Genomic DNA, 22,541 nt, shown 5'->3' on the forward strand with positions numbered 1-22,541 from the left:
CAAAATTATTCAGCCCCTTTACTTTCAGTGCAGCAAACTCTCTCCAGAAGTTCAGTGAGGATCTCTGAATGATCCAATGTTGACCTAAATGACTAATGATGATAAATAGAATCCACCTGTGTGTAATCAAGTCTCCGTATAAATGCACCTGCACTGTGATAGTCTCAGAGGTCCGTTTAAAGCGCAGAGAGCATCATGAAGAACAAGGAACACACCAGGCAGGTCCGAGATACTGTTGTGGAGAAGTTTAAAGCCGGATTTGGATACAAAAAGATTTCCCAAGCTTTAAACATCCCAAGGAGCACTGTGCAAGCGATAATATTGAAATGGAAGGAGTATCAGACCACTGCAAATCTACGAAGACCTGGCCGTCCCTCTAAACTTTCAGCTCATACAAGGAGAAGACTGATCAGAGATGCAGCCAAGAGGCCCATGATCACTCTGGATGAACTGCAGAGATCTACAGCTGAGGTGGGAGACTCTGTCCATAGGACAACAATCAGTCGTATACTGCACAAATCTGCCCTTTATGGAAGAGTGGCAAGAAGAAAGCCATTTCTTAAAGATATCCATAAAAAGTGTAGTTTAAAGTTTGCCACAAGCCACCTGGGAGACACCAAACATGTGGAAGAAGGGGCTCTGCTCAGATGAAACCAAAATCAAACTTTTTGGCAACAATGCAAAACGTTATGTTTGGCGTAAAAGCAACACAGCTCATCACCCTGAACACACCATCCCCACTGTGATACATGGTGGTGGCAGCATCATGGTTTGGGCCTGCTTTTCTTCAGCAGGGACAGGGAAGATGGTTAAAATTGATGGGAAGATGGATGGAGCCAAAAAAAGGACCATTCTGGAAGAAAACCTGATGGAGTCTGCAAAAGACCTGAAACTGGGAAGGAGATTTGTCTTCCAACAAGACAATGATCCAAAACATAAAGCAAAATCTACAATGGAATGGTTCACAAATAAACATATCCAGGTGTTAGAATGGCCAAGTCAAAGTCCAGACCTGAATCCAACCGAGAATCTGTGGAAAGAACTGAAAACTGCTGTTCACAAACGCTCTCCATCCAACCTCACTGAGCTTGAGCTGTTTTGCAAGGAGGAATGGGCAAAAATTTCAGTCTCTCGATGTGCAAAACTGATAGAGACATACCCCAAGCGACTTACAGCTGTAATCGCACCAAAAGGTGGCGCTACAAAGTATTAACTTAAGGGGGCTGAATAATTTTGCACGCCCAATTTTTCAGTTTTTTATTTGTTAAAGTTTGAAATATCCAATAAATTTTGTTCCACTTCATGATTGTGTCCCACTTGTTGTTGTTTCTTCACAAAAAATTACAGTTTTATATCTTTATGCTTGAAGCCTGAAATCTGGCAAAAGGTCGCAAAGTTAAAGGGGGCCGAATACTTCGCAAGGCACTGTGTGTATGTGTGTGTGTGTATGTGTGTGTGTGTGTGTGTGTGTGTGTGTGTGTGTATATATATATATATATATATATATATATATATATATATATATATATATATATATATATATATATATATATATATATATATAATATATATAAATATATATATATATATATAATATATATAATATATATATATATATATATAATATATGGTTAGCTAGTGCTTACCTGCTCTGTGTAATGTTTTTGCACAGAGCATCCCTGATCCTCCTCTTCTCTGGCCCCTCCCTCCCTGCCTAGATCTCCCATAGCAAGCAGCTTGCTGTAGGGGCTGATTTATGTGACCTGTGACCATACATACACAGAGCCGTAGCTCGGCCCCACCTCTTCTCTCTCCTCATTGGCTGTGATTGATAATGGGAGCCAATGGCTCCCGCTGCTGTCTCAGCCAATGCGGAGGGAGAGCCGAGGCACTCGTTTACATTGCGTCACATTTGTGATGACGTCACTTGTACCTCTCTGTGGTGTGGACTCTCTTTAAAAAGTTCCTTAGAGGCCTATTGTCTGCTTGCATAAGGACGTGGCTCCTGAAGAAGTGGAGACCTTTGCGAAATGCGTTGATCCGCTATGCCTACTTGAAACTCTAATTACGTGTTAATCATAGAGAACTACAGATGGCATCTGAATCTGATTTTTAATGATGTTTTGACAGTTTGTCTTTTTTCCAGCTTTATATGACGGAAGGGTGCGATAATTCTTGTGCTTCCTCTGAGACTCGTGCGGTCTGCACCTCACCTCGTGCGCTCGGCCTGTTGTGCGCTCAAGGACGTCCCCGCCGATCTCTCTGTGTCCAGATACAGGCGGAGTGTGTGGAGCCCTTCCAAAAGCAAACATTCCCAATAATGAGGAGTGAAAGCTGATAAAGCCTCGTCTACCCCGCCCCCACACTTTCCTGGCCGATAGCGAGGCGTTAATCTGGGCCTGGATCTCCCCGCATTCTCCGTGTCTTTAGTTTGGCATTGTTTGAGCTCGCTGTGATCACAGGAGAGTGTCTGAAGTATTAAAGCAAAACCTACACTGGGAGCAAACTGACAACCGTCCTCTGCAATGGAAAATACAATCTGCCTGGGGTCGGGGGGCCCGTTCTCTGGGGTCGGGGGGCCCGTTCTCTGGGGTCGGGGGGCCCGTTCTCTGGGGTCAGGCAACGCTGGAGGTTCTAATCGGGAACCACAGATTTCAATCGGTGATCAGCAATGGCAGCATATCACCTCCCTCCTCCCTCCTCCTCCTCTGGATGGGTGAAGAGGCAGCCCTGAGGGTGACAACGCTGCAAAGAATTCACTGAAAGTCCTGCAACGTTGTCACAGTTCTTGAGGAAAGCCAGTAGGCTGCCACTGATTACCAGATAATTTATCTGTGATGAAGCTTGGTTTGAATTAAAGAACATGCTTTTTAGTTGTAGCAGCTGCACCCTGGTCTTCCCTTCAGTCTTCTATCCTCCCTCCATCCCCCCTCCATCCTCCCCTTCAGTCTTCTAGCCTCCCTCCATCCTCCTGCCTTCAGTCTTCTAGCCTCCCTCCATCCTCCTGCCTTCAGTCTTCTAGCCTCCCTCCATCCTCCTGCCTTCAGTCTTTTAGCCTCCCTCCATCCTCCTGCCTTCAGTCTTTTAGCCTCCCGCCATCCTCCTGCCTTCAGTCTTTTAGCCTCCCGCCATCCTCCTGCCTTCAGTCTTTTAGCCTCCCGCCATCCTCCTGCCTTCAGTCTTTTAGCCTCCCGCCATCCTCCTGCCTTCAGTCTTTTAGCCTCCCGCCATCCTCCTGCCTTCAGTCTTTTAGCCTCCCTCCATCCTCCTGCCTTCAGTCTTTTAGCCTCCCTCCATCCTCCTGCCTTCAGTCTTTTAGCCTCCCTCCATCCTCCTGCCTTCAGTCTTTTAGCCTCCCTCCATCCTCCTGCCTTCAGTCTTTTAGCCTCCCTCCATCCTCCTGCCTTCAGTCTTTTAGCCTCCCTCCATCCTCCTGCCTTCAGTCTTTTAGCCTCCCTCCATCCTCCTGCCTTCAGTCTTTTAGCCTCCCTCCATCCTCCTGCCTTCAGTCTTTTAGCCTCCCTCCATCCTCCTGCCTTCAGTCTTTTTAGCCTCCCTCCATCCTCCTGCCTTCAGTCTTTTAGCCTCCCTCCATCCTCCTGCCTTCAGTCTTTTAGCCTCCCTCCATCCTCCTGCCTTCAGTCTTTTAGCCTCCCTCCATCCTCCTGCCTTCAGTCTTTTAGCCTCCCGCCATCCTCCTGCCTTCAGTCTTCTAGCCTCCCGCCATCCTCCTGCCTTCAGTCTTCTAGCCTCCTGCCTTCAGTCTTCTAGCCTCCTGCCATACTCCTGCCTTCAGTCTTCTAGCCTCCCGCCATCCTCCCCTTCAGCACTTTTGCGGCGTATTTGAGGCGTTAGCGGTGCGTTTTTTTTTTTTCTTTAACTACTTGCCTACCCAGGCCCCCCCCCCCCCCTTCCTGCCCAGGCCAATTATCAGCTTTCAGCGCTGTCACCCTTTGAATGACAATTGCGTGAAAATGCAACACTGTACCCATATGACATTTTTGTTGGTATTTAATCACCACTGGGGTTTATTTTTTACTTTATAAAAGAAAAAAAAAAAAGACCGAAAATTTTGAAAAGTTTTCTGTCAGTAAATTTTGTAAATAAGTAATTTTTCTCCTTCACTGATGTGCGCTGATAAGGCTGGACTGATGGGTACTGAGAGGTGGCACTGGTGGGGCACGGATATGTGGCACTTATGGGTAGCACTGATGGGCACTGACTGGAATCACTAATGGGCACTGCTGGGGCTTTACTGTAATCCAGTGCCCTGATTACCTGTTCTGGTTACCCCTTCGAGGAGGAGCTGCTGATTGGCACTTCCTCATTTTACATGTGACCGGCTGTGATTGGACACAGGCGATCACATGGGTAAAGAGCCGTGTCCTTGGCTCATTACTAAGATCGGGGTCGTGCTGTGCGGCAGTTCTAGGGTGCTGTCATTTGACGGTGGGCTGGCGGTAAGTGGTTAAGGACACGTGACTCAAACTGCTTCAAGAACCATTTTGAGACGCTTCTGAAGTGCTTTTCAGGCACTTTTGCGGTGCTTCCAATTCACTTCAATGGAGAGAGGGTGTTTTTTTGAGGCGCTTTCTTTAGCGCTCCAAACATGCTGCTTGCAGAATTTTTTTGCACCGCCACAGTGTGAAAGCATCCATTGATTTTAATGGGAACAGGGAATGGGTTTTCAGGCGCTATTTTTAGTGCCATGCATTTTGGAAAGCGCCGCAGTGTGAAAGGGCTCTCATTGTTACATGTAATCAAAAAGTGCCAGAAAAGGTGAGCTCTGCGGTTGATCAGCGTGATGGGGGGGGGGGGGGTGCTCGTTTCAGACTATCCCCTCCCTGGGCTGCCTATCAGTCTTCCTCCTCCTGCTGCAGGACGTGGAGGTGAAGGCGTTAATTGGCCGTCCTTTGTGATTTCAGCACTGTCTCCTTTTTAGAACAATATCCTGCTTTCCGGTTGGCCGGAGGGGAGGTGTAGCGTGTTTTCAGTGAGTCACATGCTGAATTGCGGCTGAAAGTAACTTTTGATGGAACTTTTCCGTATTTCCTGACTTGCTGTTCCACATTCCACACCCAGATCTGTAGACTCTTCTCCTCTATTAGAGAATATCAGGGTGATGAGATCGCCCCCCGATGGTCAGCATGTGACAGGCTGAAAGGAACGCAGTCACTGCTGAACACAGCGGAGGAGGAAGCGGCGGCTGAACATGTAATGAGTGATGTCATGGAAGGTGATGGGATCCCTGTACATGTGGCCTGTCAGTCACCTGGGTGCAACAAACCCCTCTCAGGTTCCTCCATTTCTGGACTGATATGTTTCATAGATGACACCGTTCTTTAAATTGGGGGTCTCCAAACTTTATAAGCAAAGGACCAGTTTATGGTCCTTCATTGGGATTAGACCAGGGGTGTCAAACTCATTTCATTGCGGGCCGCATCAGCATTATGGTTGCCCTCAAAGGGCCGGTTATATCTGTAGGATTAGATGTCCAGAACACCCCATGTCCTGGGTGGGGCAAAGACGAGCCTTTCTACAGCTGCACACTGGAGTGCAGGATCTGGCAAAGGAGTTCTGTCCTCTCTGCTGTCGACTACAGAGACAGACAAGGTGGGGGCAGAGACGAGGGGGGTGCCGCAGCTGCAGGAGAGGTGCGAGGGCCACATGAAATGGCATGGGGGGCCGCATTCGGGCCCGCGGGCCTTGTGTTTGACACCTGTGGATTAGACAATGCCTCAACATCCGTACCCCATCATTTGTGGTTTTGTTATTTTTTTTTTAATTTTTATTGACAAAATTGAGATGTAGTCGGTACAAAACATAGCCTTTGGGCATTCCCCGTCTAATACCAATGGACACTCTTCTGTACTCCACTCCTGTACCTTTCTACTGCCTTTGATATGGTTGACCAACCTCCGCCTTTCTTCTCCGCCTTTCTTCTCCGCCTTTCTTCTCCGCCTTTCTTCTCCGCCTTTCTTCTCCGCCTTTCTTCTCCGCCTTTCTTCTCCGCCTTTCTTCTCCGCCTTTCTTCTCCGCCTTTCTTCTCCGCCTTTCTTCCACGCCTTTCGTCTCTGTGACTGTACTCTTCACTGGTTCTCTTCCTACTTATCAAACCGCACCAGTCTGATCACGGGGGGGGGGGGGGGAGAGAGACTAAGGAAATGCCTTCTCCTGCCTGCAACAGACCAATTACATCATCTCAGCTCAGGCAGAGTCACTAATTGGAGACTGAGGACAGCTTTTTAATGATAAAAGGTTGAGCATTTCTGAAGGATGATCCTGTTGCCTTCTATGACCGGTCCGGAATATATTTACGTGCACTTGTAGCGTTACTGACAGGTCCTCTTTAATAAAATGCCTGTGCAGTGTATCCTGGCTGCGTAATAGTTTCTTTGACTGGGACTAAACTCTCTTCCCGACAAGTGCTGGGCGTCTCCCCAGCTGGATTCTGGGGTCTTGGCAGTGCCTGTGTTTTTCTTCACTGGCCCCGAACCTCTTATGTTCGCTCCGATTTTTAAAAAAAGGAGTAAAAAAAAAAACCCGAAAGCCGCCCATCAGCCGATGTTTGTCCAGATAAGATCAGAATGTGAGCCTGGCTGAGCTCCCTCTACCTGTTTACTGCAGCCTTTGCCGGCCTGGCGAAGTTCATTGTTTGTGGTTTTGGGCCGCGTCTCTCTACCCGGGGCGCGGCGCGCTGAGTGCTGGGGTTTGGAATATGTGCAGCTCGCAGGGAATTGTATTGTAACGGTAATAAAAGGTATATGAGCTCTATATGACTATTTACAGAATATTCTATTATCTGAAAGGCCTATTAACACCATTGCGGTGTGTAATGCCCACAATGATGAGATTTCTTGTAGTAGTTTGTGTCTCTGCCTCTCCCATAATGGTGAGATTTCCCCCAGTAGTTTGTGTCTCTGCCCCTCCCACAATGGGGGGGATTTCCCCCACAATTGGTGTCTCTGCCCCTCTCTTAATGGGCGTTTTTTACCTGCAGTAGTTGGTGTCTCTGCCCCTACAGAAGAATTTTTGTTACTTATTTGGTTCAGATGGTGTGAAGCGTGTGTGGCAGCAGCCAGGTGAGGAGTACAAGTCAAGTTTGTCTTGCCTACAGTAAAGCATGGTGGTGGGAGTGTCATGGTCTGGGGCTGCTTGAGTGCTGCCGGCACTGGGGAGCTACAGTTCACAGTACAACTACTGTTTACTGCTGTTTACTGATCTTTCCTGGTGCTTTTTGTCTCTTTGTTATTCAGGTGTATTTTAGTGACTTCTCTTTATATTAGGTGTTGGAACATTTTTTTTTTTTTTTTCCGAACACTCTCTTTATAGACCCAATTTGCAATCCAATGTTGTTGCTTGTTTCTTGGTGATCAGTTTGTAATGAGGATTGGATTATGGGTTGGTTTACTGGGTAGGTTCAGAGCAGGAAGGTTGGCGGTGTCTAGAACAACCACAGGTTGATTTTTGAGGGTACCATTTTAGGAGTTCAGTTAGGGGAGTGGGCATTGACGCTGGTCTCAGAGGAGGTTAGTATTGGGCGTGGGTCTTAGGTTTAGGGCTGGAGCTTGGTGTAAGGGTTAGGCTTAAAGCAGGGGCTTGGACTGAGGGTTAGGTTATGGCCCGGAGCTTGGACTGAGGGTTAGGTTATGGCCCGGAGCTTGGACTGAGGGTTAGGTTATGGCCCGGAGCTTGGACTGAGGGTTAGGTTATGGCCCGGAGCTTGGACTGAGGGTTAGGTTATGGCCCGGAGCTTGGACTGAGGGTTAGGTTATGGCCCGCAGCTTGGACTGAGGGTTAGGTTATGGCCCGGAGCTTGGACTAGTGGTTAGGTTTTGGTCCTGGCTTGGACTAGTGGTTTAGGTTTTGGCTGGGTTCACACCTCCATGCAGAGAGGCTAACAGCAGGGGTCCAGTGCGTCCCTGTTCCCTGTTTCAGGTCCAATTTCGGCCTGAATTTTTGGCTGAATTCTGACCTGAAACAGACCAGAAGAGACGCACAGGACTCCAGTGCAATTCGCTCTGCAGCTGTCCCGGAGCTGTGTGAACTGGCCGGACTGATGGTTGGGTTTTGGCCCGAGCTTGGACTGATGGTTAGGTTTTGGCCCGGGCTTGGAGTGATGGTTAGGTTTTGGCCCGAGCTTGGACTGATGGTTAGGTTTTGGCCCGAGCTTGGACTGATGGTTAGGTTTTGGCCCGAGCTTGGACTGATGGTTAGGTCTTGGCCCGGGCTTGGACTGATGGTTAGGTCTTGGCCCGGGCTTGGACTGATGGTTAGGTCTTGGCCCGGGCTTGGACTGATGGTTAGGTCTTGGCCCGGGCTTGGACTGATGGTTAGGTCTTGGCCCGGGCTTGGACTGATGGTTAGGTCTTGGCCCGGGCTTGGACTGATGGTTAGGTCTTGGCCCGGGCTTGGACTGATGGTTAGGTCTTGGCCCGGTCTTGGACTGATGGTTAGGTTTTGGCCCGGTCTTGGACTGATGGTTAGGTTTTGGCCCGGGCTTGGACTGTTGGTTAGGTTTTGGCCCGGGCTTGGACTGTTGGTTAGGTTTTGGCCCGGGCTTGGACTGTTGGTTAGGTTTTGGCCCGGGCTTGGACTGTTGGTTAGGTTTTGGCCCGGGCTTGGACTGTTGGTTAGGTTTTGGCCCGGGCTTGGACTGTTGGTTAGGTTTTGGCCCGGGCTTGGACTGTTGGTTAGGTTTTGGCCCGGGCTTGGACTGTTGGTTAGGTTTTGGCCCGGGCTTGGACTGTTAGGTTTTGGCCCGGGCTTGGACTGTTGGTTAGGTTTTGGCCCGGGCTTGGACTGTTGGTTAGGTTTTGGCCCGGGCTTGGACTGATGGTTAGGTTTTGGCCTGGGCTTGGACTGATGGCTTGGCCTATGGCAGAGCCTCTTTAAGGGTTACAGTTAGAGCTTGTGCTTGGACTAGGGTTTAGACTTAGTGCAGGGACTCTGTAAGGGTTGGGGCTTGGACTAAGGGTTTGGTTTTCAGCATGGGCTCGGTGTAACAGTTGGATTAAGGGGTGGGGCCTGATGTATAGGTTAGGGTTAGCTTTGAGGTAGAGGTTGCATTTATTTTACTTTAGGTTTTTGGCTGTGATAAATTGTGTTGCCACAAAAATGTCTACACCCAGATCAACCAGCCATTTTATTTCACCAAAACCAGCACACGTCAATTTAGGGCTTGCAGCGGATCGAAGAGATGAATGGAAAGTCCCTGTGGCAGGAGCCTTTTACTGAGCAAACGGCTCATAGTTTTACGTTTGCACATGTGCCTGCATATTGTTCCTGACTTTTCCTGTTTCCCCATAAAATCCAGATGCTGAATTACAGCGTGCAGGCCCGCTCACGCTCACTGCCACTTATGTTCTCGTCGGATCTGCTCTTTTTCAACCATTAATCTCCGGGCCTGGATACAACCTCCAGCATGCATTGGGCCATCACAGCTGGAGCCAAGTTCCCTCTTTGTGTTTCTAGAATGAGATGTTTTTTCTCTGTCATAGAAGATTCTGTCCGGGGGCCAACCAGCAATCTAATCATTTTGTTTACCAATGTTTTTCTGAACCGGCCTCAGATCTGTGTATATTAGAGTGAAAATGGGATTACCGGATTGTCCTAATCATTATTAAATCTCTCTTAAATCTTCTCACTGCCCCGTGGGGAGTCGTAAAAAAGCGATCCACGTTGTCTCGTGTAAAATGTGGTTGAGTTGCATCGATATTGGCAATCGCCCGCGGTCTGTTGTATCGTTCATGTGTCTTATTTGGAAAAATGGTGTCTTCAGCAGGATTTATTAAAGCTTCCCATAGCCTTGGCCTTACCGAATGCCACCTCTGGTCTAAAGATTTCTGGAATCCCCATTGGAGGATGCATGTATACCGCCTATCAACACAATGACCAATGTATTGTTCACCCTTCTCTTCCCTTCCTTGTAAGGGATATTGAGCAGGTTGGATGGAATTTAAAAAAAAAAAAAATTATTTATTTGGAGGTAGATCTCCATACAAATATCAGGATTTGATGACCCACATATATGGCCAAATGTTTGTGGACACGTGTCCTTCATACTTATATAAGCTGGTTGGAAATCTCTTTCAAAATCATGGCCATTATTGTGGAGTTGCCACTGCCCCCCCCCCCCCCCCCTACCATGGCCACTAGTATTAAGTTGCCCCCTTTTTTTTTTTTTTTTTTTTTATTTGCTATACAGTCTTCCACTCTTCTGAGAAAGCTTTCCCCAAGATTTTGGACGGTGTCTGTGGGAATTTGTGCCCATTTGTGAGGTTAAGTACTGATGTTGGATGACAAGACCTGGCTAACCAACAGTTCCAGTTCATCCCAAAGGTGTTCAGCAGGGTTTAGGGTCAGGTCTTAGTGCAGGACACTCAAGGGCTATCTTTGGTCACCTGACTATCACACCCAGGGCTTTTTTTTTTTTTCAGCAGGAACGTGGGGGAACGCAGTTCCGGCACCTCCAGAACTGAATATATGTAATAGCAAGGGCTGGGCTAGAGGGTCTATTTATGCTGGCTGCTGGGGGATCTATTGCCACTGGTGGGGATCTGTTTTTTGTGTGAGGGTCTATTGTTGAAGGTGGGAGATCTATTGTTGTTGGGGGGGTCTTCTATTGTTGGGGGGGTCTTATGTTGCTGGTAGGGATCTGCTATTGAGGGAAAAGTCTATTATTACTGGCTGCTGGAGGGTCTATTGATGCTGGCTGCTGGGAAATCTGTTGTTGCTTGCTGGGGGGGTTGTTGGTGTGTGTGGCGGGGGGGGTGTCTATTGTGGTGTGTGTGTGTGTGTGTGTGGGATCTACTGTTGCTTGGGGACAGAGGAACGGTGCTTAGAGGTGGATAAGGCACACAGAGACAGGTGGGGACTCAGAAGGGGGAGGAGTTCCTGCACCTGTTGTCTGAGAAAGAAGGCCCTGATCACACCTATGAGCTTGTTGGTCATCCCATTGAAAAAAGCATAGGCTTTATGCTTGAGTCCAAAACCATATGTGAAGGTAGACGGCCATATGAAATTTTCCCCCTTTTGTGGTTAAAATCCCTTTTTTTTAATTCTTCTTGGAAAGCTTTCGGCAAGATTATGTAGTGTCTTTGGTAATGTGTTCCCATTTGTGACGTTGGGTACGGAAATTGGATGGGAGAACCTGGCTCACAATTAGTTCCAATTCATCCCAAAGGTGTTGAGTACCGTTGAGGTCAGGACACTCAGTCCTCCACACCTAACTGGTCAAACCATGTCTTTATAGACTTGGACCCCTTTTGTGGCTCTAATATCCAGCACTCTTCTGGGAAGACTTTGCACAAGATTTTGGAGGGTGTCTGTGGGAATTTGTTCTCATTACTGATATTGGATGATGAGATCTGATGCTATCGGCATTCCAGATCACCCAAAAGGTGTTCAGTAGATTTGAGGTCAAAGCTTTGTGCAAGACGCTCAAGGAGTAAGCGTATCCTCAAGTAAGAGATCCGAGGTTACACTAATTGGGAATTTGCGGTCTCGTTATTGCAACTTGCACTGATTGGCCGGAGCCGCGGTGACGTCACTCCCGCGCGCGGGCACGGGGCTCTGAAGAAACGGCACAAGTGGCCGTTCCTTCAGAGCGCATGCGCCAGTGACGTCGCTGGCTGCATGTAAGGTAAATATCCTAAACGGTACATGTTTAGGAGATATTTACAGTACCTATAGGTAAGCCTTATTATAGGCTTACCTATAGGTACAAGTGTCAGAGGAGGGTTTACTTCCTCTTTAACATCCTCCACTCTTCTGGAAAGACTTTCACTCAGGAATTTGTATAGTGGCTGTGTGAATTTGTGAGGTCAGATGATAAGACTTGGCTCACCATCGACATTCCAGTTCATTCCAAAATTGTGCAGTAGGGATGAGGTCAGGGCTCTGTGCAGGACACCTTTTGTTCCTCTACACTAGGGGTGTCAAACTCAATTTAATCGAGGGCCGCACCAGCAACAGGATTGCCTTCAAAAGGGCCGGTTGTATCTTTAAGACTAGATGTCCAGAGCATCCCCTACCCTTACATAACTTCTGATGGTGGGGAGGCTCCTGATCTCTTGAGTCACCCACCTTCCCTTACATTACAGTGCACCACCCTTACCTTGTGTTGCTGCTGGGAAGAAGCTGGAGGCAGTGCTGGAAAGCAGAAAGCACAGGGCCTGGAGCAGGGCTGGAGCTCTCCTGCAGCTGCAGGAAAGGTGCGAGGGCTGGATTCGGCCCGCGGGCCTTGTGTTTGACACATGTGCTCTACACCAAACTGGTCAAACCATGTCTTTATAATGTTGCCCCCTCCCCTCTCCCCAAAGCCATTAATATGGAGTTGCTGGCACCCACTTCTAAGGTAAGTCACCGGAGCCGTGTTTGGATGATTGAGCCGCCCCTAGGTTATGATCATCTGCTTGGTGCTTGCATGTTCTTCTTATGCTTGCATTGGTTTCCTCCCACAATTCAAAAACCTGATGGTAGGTAATTGGCTCCTGTCTAAAATTTTGGCCCTAATGTGTGTGTATGTACAGTATGCATATGAGATGCAGACCATAGATTGTAAGCTCTTGGGGGGGCAGGGGCTGATGTGAACATGCAGTGCTGTGTATGATAAATATTATATATTGGACCCAGAATAGGTGATGGAAGGGCCACGTGGAAGCAATGCATGCTGGGAGTTGCACGTATTGTGCCAATTGCTGTACACTTCATGCGAGTTTCACAATCCTCCCCTCCCGCGTGGTTTAAAAGCTGCCGTTGGGGATCTGGAAGAAAACTTCCAAATAGTTTATCTAATTATGTGCAGGAACAGAACTGGCGCTCTAATCCCGGCACCTTTTTGAAGTTTAGTATCGGCCGGCGAGCTGATGAAACGCGGCACTTTAACCTTCCCATTGTGGAGAACTCGGCGGGATGCCGATAGACCCTCAGCGGAGCTGGGTTAGCCACGTTGCCTCGGAGGAACACTGGGGGTCAGAATGGCTGGAATGCAAAAAAAAAAGGTTCTAATAAGATTCACAAACATGTGTGAGCGTTCTTTATTTCACCGTCCTCACAAAGCCCGAATTATTCTGCGGTTTGCTGTGCTGCACCGCTATGAACTGCTGTTCTGAAGCAGCTGAAAAATGGAGGGAACAAGATTTGTGTCTTTCTCTTTGCCCTCTAGAAGATTTAACCCCCCCCACTTCATGACCACGCCATTTTTTCGTTCATTGACGGCCACAGCTCCCAATCTTCTTCTTAACCATTGGGTTATACTGCCCCCTACAGGAGTAGGACACTAGGCAGAAAATAATGTCTGGCTATGACCATGGGCAGTCCCAGGGGGTATACTACTCCCTCTCTCTGCTATAGGTACCCTGCCTAGTCAGGGGTAAGGACCTAGTTCCTTGCTGGGATTGCTGGTCCTTGCTGGGATCGCTGGTGATTGCCAACAAGGGTTTCTCCACCAACTACCAAGTCATGTTTTGTGAAGGGGTCAAATACCGTATTTATCGGCGTATAACACGCACTTTTTCCTCCTAAAAATGGAGGAAAAAGCAATCATGCGTGTTATACGCCGATATTTAAAAAATAAAAAAAAGGACAGGAAGCAGCGCCGAGAGCAAAAGGGGATGGGCCGCGCCGAGGAGAAGGAAGGACGAGCTGTCATAGGAAGTCCGCCTCCTCTGCCGAGACGTGTGACATCTATCATGGGCGGGACTTCCGATGCAAACGAGCGCTCGTTCTCCCTTCTCCTCGGCCCGCCCCCTTCTGCTCTCGGTGCTGCTTCCCGGCCTTTTTAAAAACTGATAGTGTCAATGGCGCTGGCGAGGCTGCGTTGCTGGAGACTGCGCTGGCGAGGCTGCGTTGCTGGAGACTGCGCTGGCGAGGCTGCGTTGCTGGAGACTGCGCTGGCGAGGCTGCGTTGCTGGAGACTGCGCTGGCGAGGCTGCGTTGCTGGAGACTGCGCTGGCGAGGCTGCGTTGCTGGAGACTGCGCTGGCGAGGCTGCGTTGCTGGAGACTGCGCTGGCGAGGCTGCGTTGCTGGAGACTGCGCTGGCGAGGCTGCGTTGCTGGAGACTGCGCTGGCGAGGCAGCGTTGCTGGAGACTGCGCTGGCGAGGCCGCGTTGCTGGAGACTGCGCTGGCGAGGCTGCATTCATGGGCACTGGTGAGATGTCATTTGATTAAAAAAAAATGTTCAGAGTTCAAAGCTGTTTATTTAAAATGTAAGCTTTTTTCCTGAAATTTCTCTCCTAATATTGAGGCGCGTGTTGTATGCCGGCGCGTGTTATACGCCGATAAATATGGTACTTATTTCACTCATTAAAATGCAAATCAATTTATAACTTTAATGCAATGCATTTTCTCATTATTCTGTCTCTCACTGGTAAAATAAACCGACCAATAAAATTATAGACTGATCATTTCTTTGTCAGTGGGCAAATGTACAAAATCAGCACGGGGTCAAATACTTTTTTCCCTCACTGTTGTTGGTTTGAGGATGGCAGCCACGATCTCAGGCTTCTCCCACAGGTGCTCTGCTCTGTGCTACCCTCCCCATAGCTCATGCCCGCCGTCCGCTACCCCGTATAGCCGCTCGCGCTGTGTGGCGGGACGTTTACCCAGCTGTGATTCGTCATGTGTTTGCCTGGCAGAGGATTTGGTTCTCGGAGATGGCTGTGCAGAGATTTCTAAAGCTCGTTACAAAGCCAAATAAACAGGACTGAGCCGCGCTGGCAGCGCCAACGGTGCAGAACGTCCCGCGTGACAGCGCGGTGTAACAACCCCGGCCTCCTGGCACGGTCACCACCTGGAATGCTCCCCCCCCCCCCCCCCCCACCAATGCATTCTAATACATCTGAGGATCATTCTGGATTATTAGTATATTGATTTGTTGCATCTCAGTAATCATTAGATAAAAATGTGTATTTTATTAATACAAGCAGCAGAATTTTTTTTATTTGATATCGGCCTCGGTACAACAGAGCTCAGAGGGAGAAGCAACACAAGGAGCCAATTAGGTGAGCTGCAGTGCTCATATCTAATGAGGAACATGCTGATAGGAGGAGAGAGCAGAGTGACCTAGAGATGAGCTCCTCAGTCTACTTTTTCCTTTTACTGTCCAATCACAGGCTGGGGGAGGGACAAGACCTGCAAGTGTTACTGAAATGCAGCAGGAAAAATAAGTCTGTTCTCCTGCCCTGCCAGACAGAACTGTGTAAATCTCAGGTCTGGATAGATGGGAATTAATCAGGAATTGTCCGGAATTCGCTCCATGTATGGCCAGCTTTGGTTCTATTTAAATCTCTGCACCGGCTCTGATTATCCCACTCCACCAGGTAACAATGGGGGGGATCTTGAAGATGCAGAAGTTGGGAGGTGTGCCCCACCCCCCCACCCCCCCCCCCCGTGGTTTACATTTCACCGATAGGTTCACCGAACCTCAATCTCTCAGGCAGTTTCCATTCCCCTATAAAATCAGATCTCCCTCCCCCGGGGTGGAATGCGCAGCCAGAGCCGGGCTCTGATATTTCTGGAGCTGGCTGTGTCGGGTTACATGGGCCGAGGATAGGATGGGAGGTGATGGGGGGGAACTGCAGAGGAGGCCAGATGGACAGGCTGTAAAGGCCGGGTCTGCGCTGTGTACCCCTCTTCTTCTCTGGGTCTGGGGTCCCATTGCTGTGCACCCCTCTTCTCTGGGTCTGGGGTCCCACTGCGCTGCACTGTGTACCCCTCGTCTCTGGGTCTGGGGTCCCACTGCTCTGCTCACCCCTCTTCTCTGGGTCTGGGATCGCACTGCGCTGCACTGTGTACCCCTCGTCTCTGGGTCTGGGGTCCCACTGCTCTGCTCACCCCTCTTCTCTGGGTCTGGGATCGCACTGCGCTGCACTGTGTACCCCTCTTTGGGTCTGGGATCGCACTGCGCTGCACTGTGTACCCCTCTTTGGGTCTGGGATCGCACTGCGCTGCACTGTGTACCCCTCTTCTCTGGGTCTGGGGTCCCACTGCTTTGCTCACCCCTCTTCTCTGGGTCTGGGGTCCCACTGCTCTGCCCTTTGCACCCCCTTCTCTGGGTCTAGGGTCCCCCTGCTGTGCACTATGCACCCCTCTTCTCTGGTTCTGGGGTTCCTCTGCTCTGGTCACCCATCTTCTCTGGGTCTGGGGTCCCACTGCTCTGCCCTGTGTACCCCTTTTCTCTAGGTCTGGGGTCCCACTACTCTGCACTGTGTACCCCTCTTCTCTGGGTCTGGGGTCCTACTGCTCTGCGTACCCCTCTTCTCTGGGTCTTGGGGTTCCACTGTTTACTGTGTACCCCTCTTCCCTGGGTCTGGGGTCCCACTGCTCTGCCCTGTGTACCCCCTCTTCTCTGGGTCCGGGGTCCCATTGCTGTTCTCTTTGCACCCCCTTTTCTCTGGGTCCGGGGGTCCCACTGCTGTGCTCTGTGCACCCCTTCTTCTCTGGGTCTGGGGGTCCCACTGTTGTGCTCTGCACCCCCTCTTCTCTGGGTCCGGGGGTCCCACTGCTGTGCTCTGTGCACCCCTTCTTCTCTGGGTCTGGGGGTCCCACTACTGTGCTCTCTGCACCCCCTCTTCTCTGGGTCTGGGGTCCTGCTGCTTTTGTCATGTATCCCTCTTCTGTGGCTGGCTACAGGTTCCCACTGCTGTGTCCTGTGTACCCCTTTTCTCTGGGGTTCCACTGCTGTGTCCTGTGTACCCCCTTTTCTCCAGGTCAGGGGTCCCCCCCCCATTCTGTGTAACTCTATCCTTCATCCCATATGGCCCGGTGTGCCGGGAAGACTTGGCATGTGGCTGGTTAATGATGAGATGGCAGCCAGGCGATGGCGGCCTGTTTTTTCAATTAAGCGTTTGAAGCGGTCACAGAGAAGGTGTAAATGCCGCTCTCCCTCCCCGGCCCTCCCCGCACCGCCTGCGGCACTCTTCTGGAAAGGCTCCCTCGTTGGGTCTCCCTCTCCTCTTTTATTATTAGATAGGCCTTTCATCTTTTATTGTTATGAGGGGAGGACTGTTCAGGAGGTGCCGCTGTTCAGTGGAAACAGCTGTGGAGCCAAGTGCGGTGCGGTCAGGTGCCAGGAGCCAACATGCAGGCGTCTGGCTGCTGTTTAACCCCTTGTGTTTCTGGGGGGGGGACCCCCACTCTTCCATGGCAGGTGCCCTGCCATCTCTCACTATAGTGCTTCTCTGAGTACATGCTGAATGATTCCTGAGCCTCCTGTATGGGACGTTTGAACTGTGACGAGGATTTGATGTGGCGCAATTTTGGCGCTCTGCTATTGCAGTGACCCCCGATAAACAACAAAATCCACTGCATAGGGCCACACACCGGGCAAACGCTGCGCTGGGAAGATTGTAATTGCCACCCAAAAAAAAATCCTTATTTTCACTTTTTTTTTCATCCTTTTTGTTGCATCTGTGTTTGATCTCCTGCAGCCTCTATACAGCCATTTCCTGTCTATATGCACTCCAGCGATGGCTGCATGGCATTTCATCAGGCGGGGTTTCCAGATGGTGACAACAGTGGACCGTGTCTGTGTCTTGTGTGTTGAAGTTTCTAGTCTTCATCGGATGCCCATGTCACGCCAAAGCGTGACAACCCTGGAGCACAGGAATAGAGCGTTGTCACCCTATAACAGGAAGTGCCTGAACAAGGACAGGATCAGCAGGGATTATATACTAAATACCGTATTAGGGGTGCACCGATCCGACTTTTTTTTTTTTTTTTGTCCCGATACCAATATCTGTGTATCTGCCGATTATTGATACCGGTACCGATCCGGAACTACACACATAAAGCATGCGGCTGCAGTACAGAGCAAAGCCGCTGCTTCATGTGTATGGCTCCTCCATTCACAGGCGGAGTGCATCTGATATCATTCCGCCTGTGAGCCGGTCCTATACAGGAAGTAGCAGCTCCCATCCCATACTACTACTACTACTACCCCAAGTAAGGGATGGCTGAGCCGGGACTCAGCAAAACCGGATCGGCCCTTGGATCGGTTAATTTTAACGCTCACCCGATCCAGCTATTGTGACCGTATCGGTGCCGATATCTGATCCTAATATCGGATCGGTGCATCCCTATAACGTATATACTCGAGTAAAAGCCAACCCGAATATAGGTCGAGGCACCTAATTTTACCACAAAAAACTGGGAAAACTTATTGACTCGAGTATAAGCCTAGGGTGGGAAATGCAGCAGCTACTTGACCCAAATGGACCACCACAAGACCCAAAACAGGGGCTGTGGGCATGGTGCGGGGGCTGCGGGCATGGTACAGGACATGCAGGGCTGCGGGCATGGTACAGGACATGCAGGGCTGCGGGCATGGTACAGGACATGCAGGGGCTGCGGGCATGGTACAGGACATGCAGGGGCTGCGGGCATGGTACAGGAGAATGCAGGGGCTGCGGGCATGGTGCAGGAGAATGCAGGGGCTGCGGACATGGTGCAGGAGAATGCAGGGGCTGCGGACATGGTGCAGGAGAATGCAGGGGCTGCGGACATGGTGCAGGAGAATGCAGGGGCTGCGGACATGGTGCAGGAGAATGCAGGGGCTGCGGACATGGTGCAGGAGAATGCAGGGGCTGCGGACATGGTGCAGGAGAATGCAGGGGCTGCGGACATGGTGCAGGAGATGGTTAGATTGCTGCGGTCATGTGACCGAAAGTGGGAGCAGGCACCTGTTGGGGCCCCCCCCCACCCCCAAAAAGTGCCATATGTGGTAGTGTAGGGGGGGATGCAAACAAGCGGAATTTCGCCTTCAACTACATACAGCTTCACAAGCAAAAATTGACAACAGTTACATTTCCACCACTGATGGCCCCTTCCTGTGGTGATTGACAGGCAGCAGAGCGTTTCGGCAAAAGTCCCGCAAATCCTTTGCCATTGCTCATAGTAGTTTGCGCGGTGATGGCGTGTAGATTCTAGCCATTGTGATACAGACTAGTGAGGACAGGATCCGCACAGTTAATTGCACTTGCTGGCGGGGTTGGTGACCCAAGAAAAGCGCTTGGATCCCAACCACGTCCGTCCTGTACAGGCGCAGGAAAAAAAAGGCGAGGGCGCAGGTCAGGCGGTTTGTCCACTCTCCAGTCCTCCCAGATAGTAATTATCTCTAATAGCGCAATAAAGCTGCGGCCAGCTGTGCTATTGTAATGGCACCAGAGAGACGAGAGTGAATTAGAGGCTCTCTTGGCAGCCGATGTGAGAGGTACAAAAACATCCCGTGTCCCGGGGAGGGGACCGCGCAGGAATTATTACCCCCTTCCAGCGTTCGGGGATTTTTGTTTTTCACTTTTTTTTTTTTTTTTTCCTCTCGATTTTTCAGCTGGTTGATAAGCATTTGGAAACGTTTTTTTTATTTTTTTCTGTGTGTTTTTAGTTTGATGCCAAGGCTCTGACTTAACTTTTTTTTTTTTTTTTTTCTTTTATGGTGTGATAGTGCCTTGAAAAAGTATTCACACCCCTTTAAAATATGGCCTAAAATACACTTTACATTTTTGGTTGTAACATGACAAAATGTGGAGAATTTTCAGGGGGTGTGAAGACTTTTTCAAGGCTCTATATTTTCCTTTTAATTGTGTGTGTGTGTGTGTGTGTGTGTGTACCATACATTCACATATAAATACCGCCAGGCGATAAACTGAACCTTTTTTAGTTCAATCTCAGTTTATTGAAAGAGGAAGAAATTTTACTGTGCATGGGAAGAAGCAGAAACCATAGTAAACATACAGAGAAGACAACAAGCATGGTACATAGTAGGGATCGACCGATTTTATCGGGGGGCCGATATGCACTTTCCCACGATCTATCAGTATCGGCCTTTTGGATTTACCGATATTGCTGATATTTAGGGAAAGTGTTGTACCGGGGTGATGTCTGCAGCTAGAGGCATCACCCCGGTACCGGCGTCCATAGCCGACGGTCGGCTGACTTGTAATGACAACCGATGCGGCTGAGAAGCCGATCGGTTGTCATTGCAAGGAGCGGGAGGGGGATGTGCACTCTATAAAAAAGGTGAAGTCCTCCAGCAGTCTCGTGCTCGAGATTTGGACCTTGGAATGCGACGGATCATCGACAGGTGATTCCTTCCTCATTGTTACTCCTTGACTCCACCGTGCCAGTGGGTGACTTAGCAGGCTGGCTACGGTGGCGCCAGGCCCTCTCCTATGTACGTACCCTGTCCTCGCTGACTGATGTTCGAGGGGGCTGCCCCTCGGCGTTTGACACTATCCTACTTCAAGATAACACCCCCCACAAACATGGTGTCCTTATTGTATTCCCTACTCCTGAATACCCTCCTCCCTGATCTGCCGGCATACACTGCCATATGGGGCAAGTTCTTTCGCCTAGTGACTGGCGCAAATGCTTTCCTCTGACCCACTCGATGTCCCCTGCTACGCAAGTTTAAGAGAAAGGGTTTAAGCTTCTGACCAGATGGTACAGGTGCCCTTCTTCATCGGCTAAATTTATTTATCCTCTCCAATCGGACAGCTGTTGGAGGTGCATGTCATTCAGGGGAACGCTTTTACATATCTGGTGGGAATGTCCACAAATACGCAGATTTTGGAACGATATTATTGTGTGTGTGACAGAACTGTCCCTCCCTGCTTAAAAGGGCAAGCTTATAGAGGGCACTTGTATGGTTTTCCAGTGTCTGGGGATCGCTGTCCGAAAAAGCCGCCAAGAAGAACATCCCTCTTGATTGTGTCCCCATCATTGGTGTCAGTGGGAGGAATAGTGCCCCATCATTGGTGTCAGTGGGAGGAATGGTGCCCCATCATTGGTGTCAGTGGGAGGAATAGTGCCCCATCAATGGTGTCAGTGGGAGGAATAGTGCCCATCATTGGTGTCAGTGGGAGGAATAGTGGCCCATCAATGGTGTCAGTGGGAGGAATAGTGGCCCATCAATGGTGTCAGTGGGAGGAATAGTGGCCCATCAATGGTGTCAGTGGGAGGAATAGTGGCCCATCAATGGTGTCAGTGGGAGGAATAGTGTCCCATCAATGGTGTCAGTGGGAGGAATAGTGTTCCATCAATGGTGTCAGTGGGAGGAATAGTGTCCCATCATTGGTGTCAGTGGGAGGAATAGTGTCCCATCATTGGTGTCAGTGGGAGGAATAGTGTCCCATCATTGGGGTCAGTGGGAGGAATAGTGCCCCATCATTGGTGTCAGTGGGAGGAATAGTGCCCCATCATTGGTGTCAGTGGGAGGAATAGTGCCCCATCATTGGTGTCAGTGGGAGGAATAGTGCCCCATCATTGGTGTCAGTGGGAGGAATCGTGCCCCATCATTGGTGTCAGTGGGAGGAATAGTGCCCCATCATTGGTGTCAGTGGGAGGAATAGTGGCCCATCAATGGTGTCAGTGGGAGGAATAGTGGCCCATCAATGGTGTCAGTGGGAGGAATAGTGGCCCATCAATGGTGTCAGTGGGAGGAATAGTGTCCCATCAATGGTGTCAGTGGGAGGAATAGTGTCCCATCATTGGTGTCAGTGGGAGGAATAGTGTCCCATCATTGGTGTCAGTGGGAGGAATAGTGTCCCATCATTGGTGTCAGTGGGAGGAATAGTGTCCCATCATTGGTGTCAGTGGGAGGAATAGTGTCCCATCATTGGTGTCAGTGGGAGGAATAGTGGCCCATCATTGGTGTCAGTGGGAGGAATAGTGGCCCATCATTGGTGTCAGTGGGAGGAATAGTGGCCCTTAGGCTGGACAAAGGGCACTGTTAAGGAGGAGCTGCCGATTGGCTGTCCTTGCCTGTACATAAAGCTCATCTGGCAGAGATCACATGACCTGTGCCTTGACATCAGAGGGATACGGGGCATAGAACCGCCTTCCTGTCTATTAGCACTTCTGAGGCTGCCCTGACCTGCACTGAGTTCAGGTTGATTCCGGTGGTCCCCTTTGTTGTTCCTAACGACATCCGGTAAGGTGTGCAGATCCACACATTGAAGGAATATGAAGGGGGAGGGGGGGTGTGGAGGGTGTCAATAAATCTAAATGAGAACAGGGGGTCCACAGAGGAGGTTATGACGGTCTCTGCTTTTCCGCCTCCCCCCAAGCAGATGTTGCGGACAGCTCGACCCCATTCCCCATAGGATCTAGCCATGCTGTGTGAGTCACGCCGATCCCCGGCGCTGTAAATGCATATTTTGGAAGGCGATCACAACGCAATTCCCAGCAAAACCTGCAAGTGTGGACACGGCCTGAGAGCCGCGTATTGATTCTGCCTGCTCAGGCACGTGCCAATTGGACATGGAAATTATGTGTCATTAAATAAATAGATCCGTCATAAAGTCTATTGTGTTCTCTCTCCAGGTGCCGGCCTTGGCTTGGGGATCGTCTTTTCAGTCGTTTTCTTCAAAAGTAAGTATTTAACCCTCCCCTGCCCATTTCCCATCCCTAGTCCTCAATGTACTGCGATTTTCTCCCCACCGCTGGCAGAGTAGTACAAAGAGGGCCTCTGCCCCGTCTCTTCCCTGCTAGTGACATCACTGCATTGGCAACGCCCACCACCCCTCCCACCAATCAACA

At 49.9% G+C, this 22,541-nt stretch overlaps 1 protein-coding gene across 1 annotated transcript in view; it reads left to right on the forward strand.

Annotated features, from left to right (window-relative positions):
* The window catches only part of MICOS10 (mitochondrial contact site and cristae organizing system subunit 10), a 48,026-nt gene that overhangs the window by 19,816 nt on the left and 5,669 nt on the right, over nt 1-22,541 (forward strand). Inside the window, exon 2 of the mRNA XM_082274574.1 lies at nt 22,326-22,373. Within this exon, the coding sequence (XP_082130700.1) occupies nt 22,326-22,373 (48 nt within the window). The remainder of the gene's footprint in view (nt 1-22,325; nt 22,374-22,541) is intronic.

Source organism: Pelophylax lessonae, assembly GCF_965119305.1.
Source record: "Pelophylax lessonae genome assembly, chromosome: 12".
NCBI classification, from domain to species: Eukaryota; Metazoa; Chordata; class Amphibia; order Anura; family Ranidae; genus Pelophylax; species Pelophylax lessonae.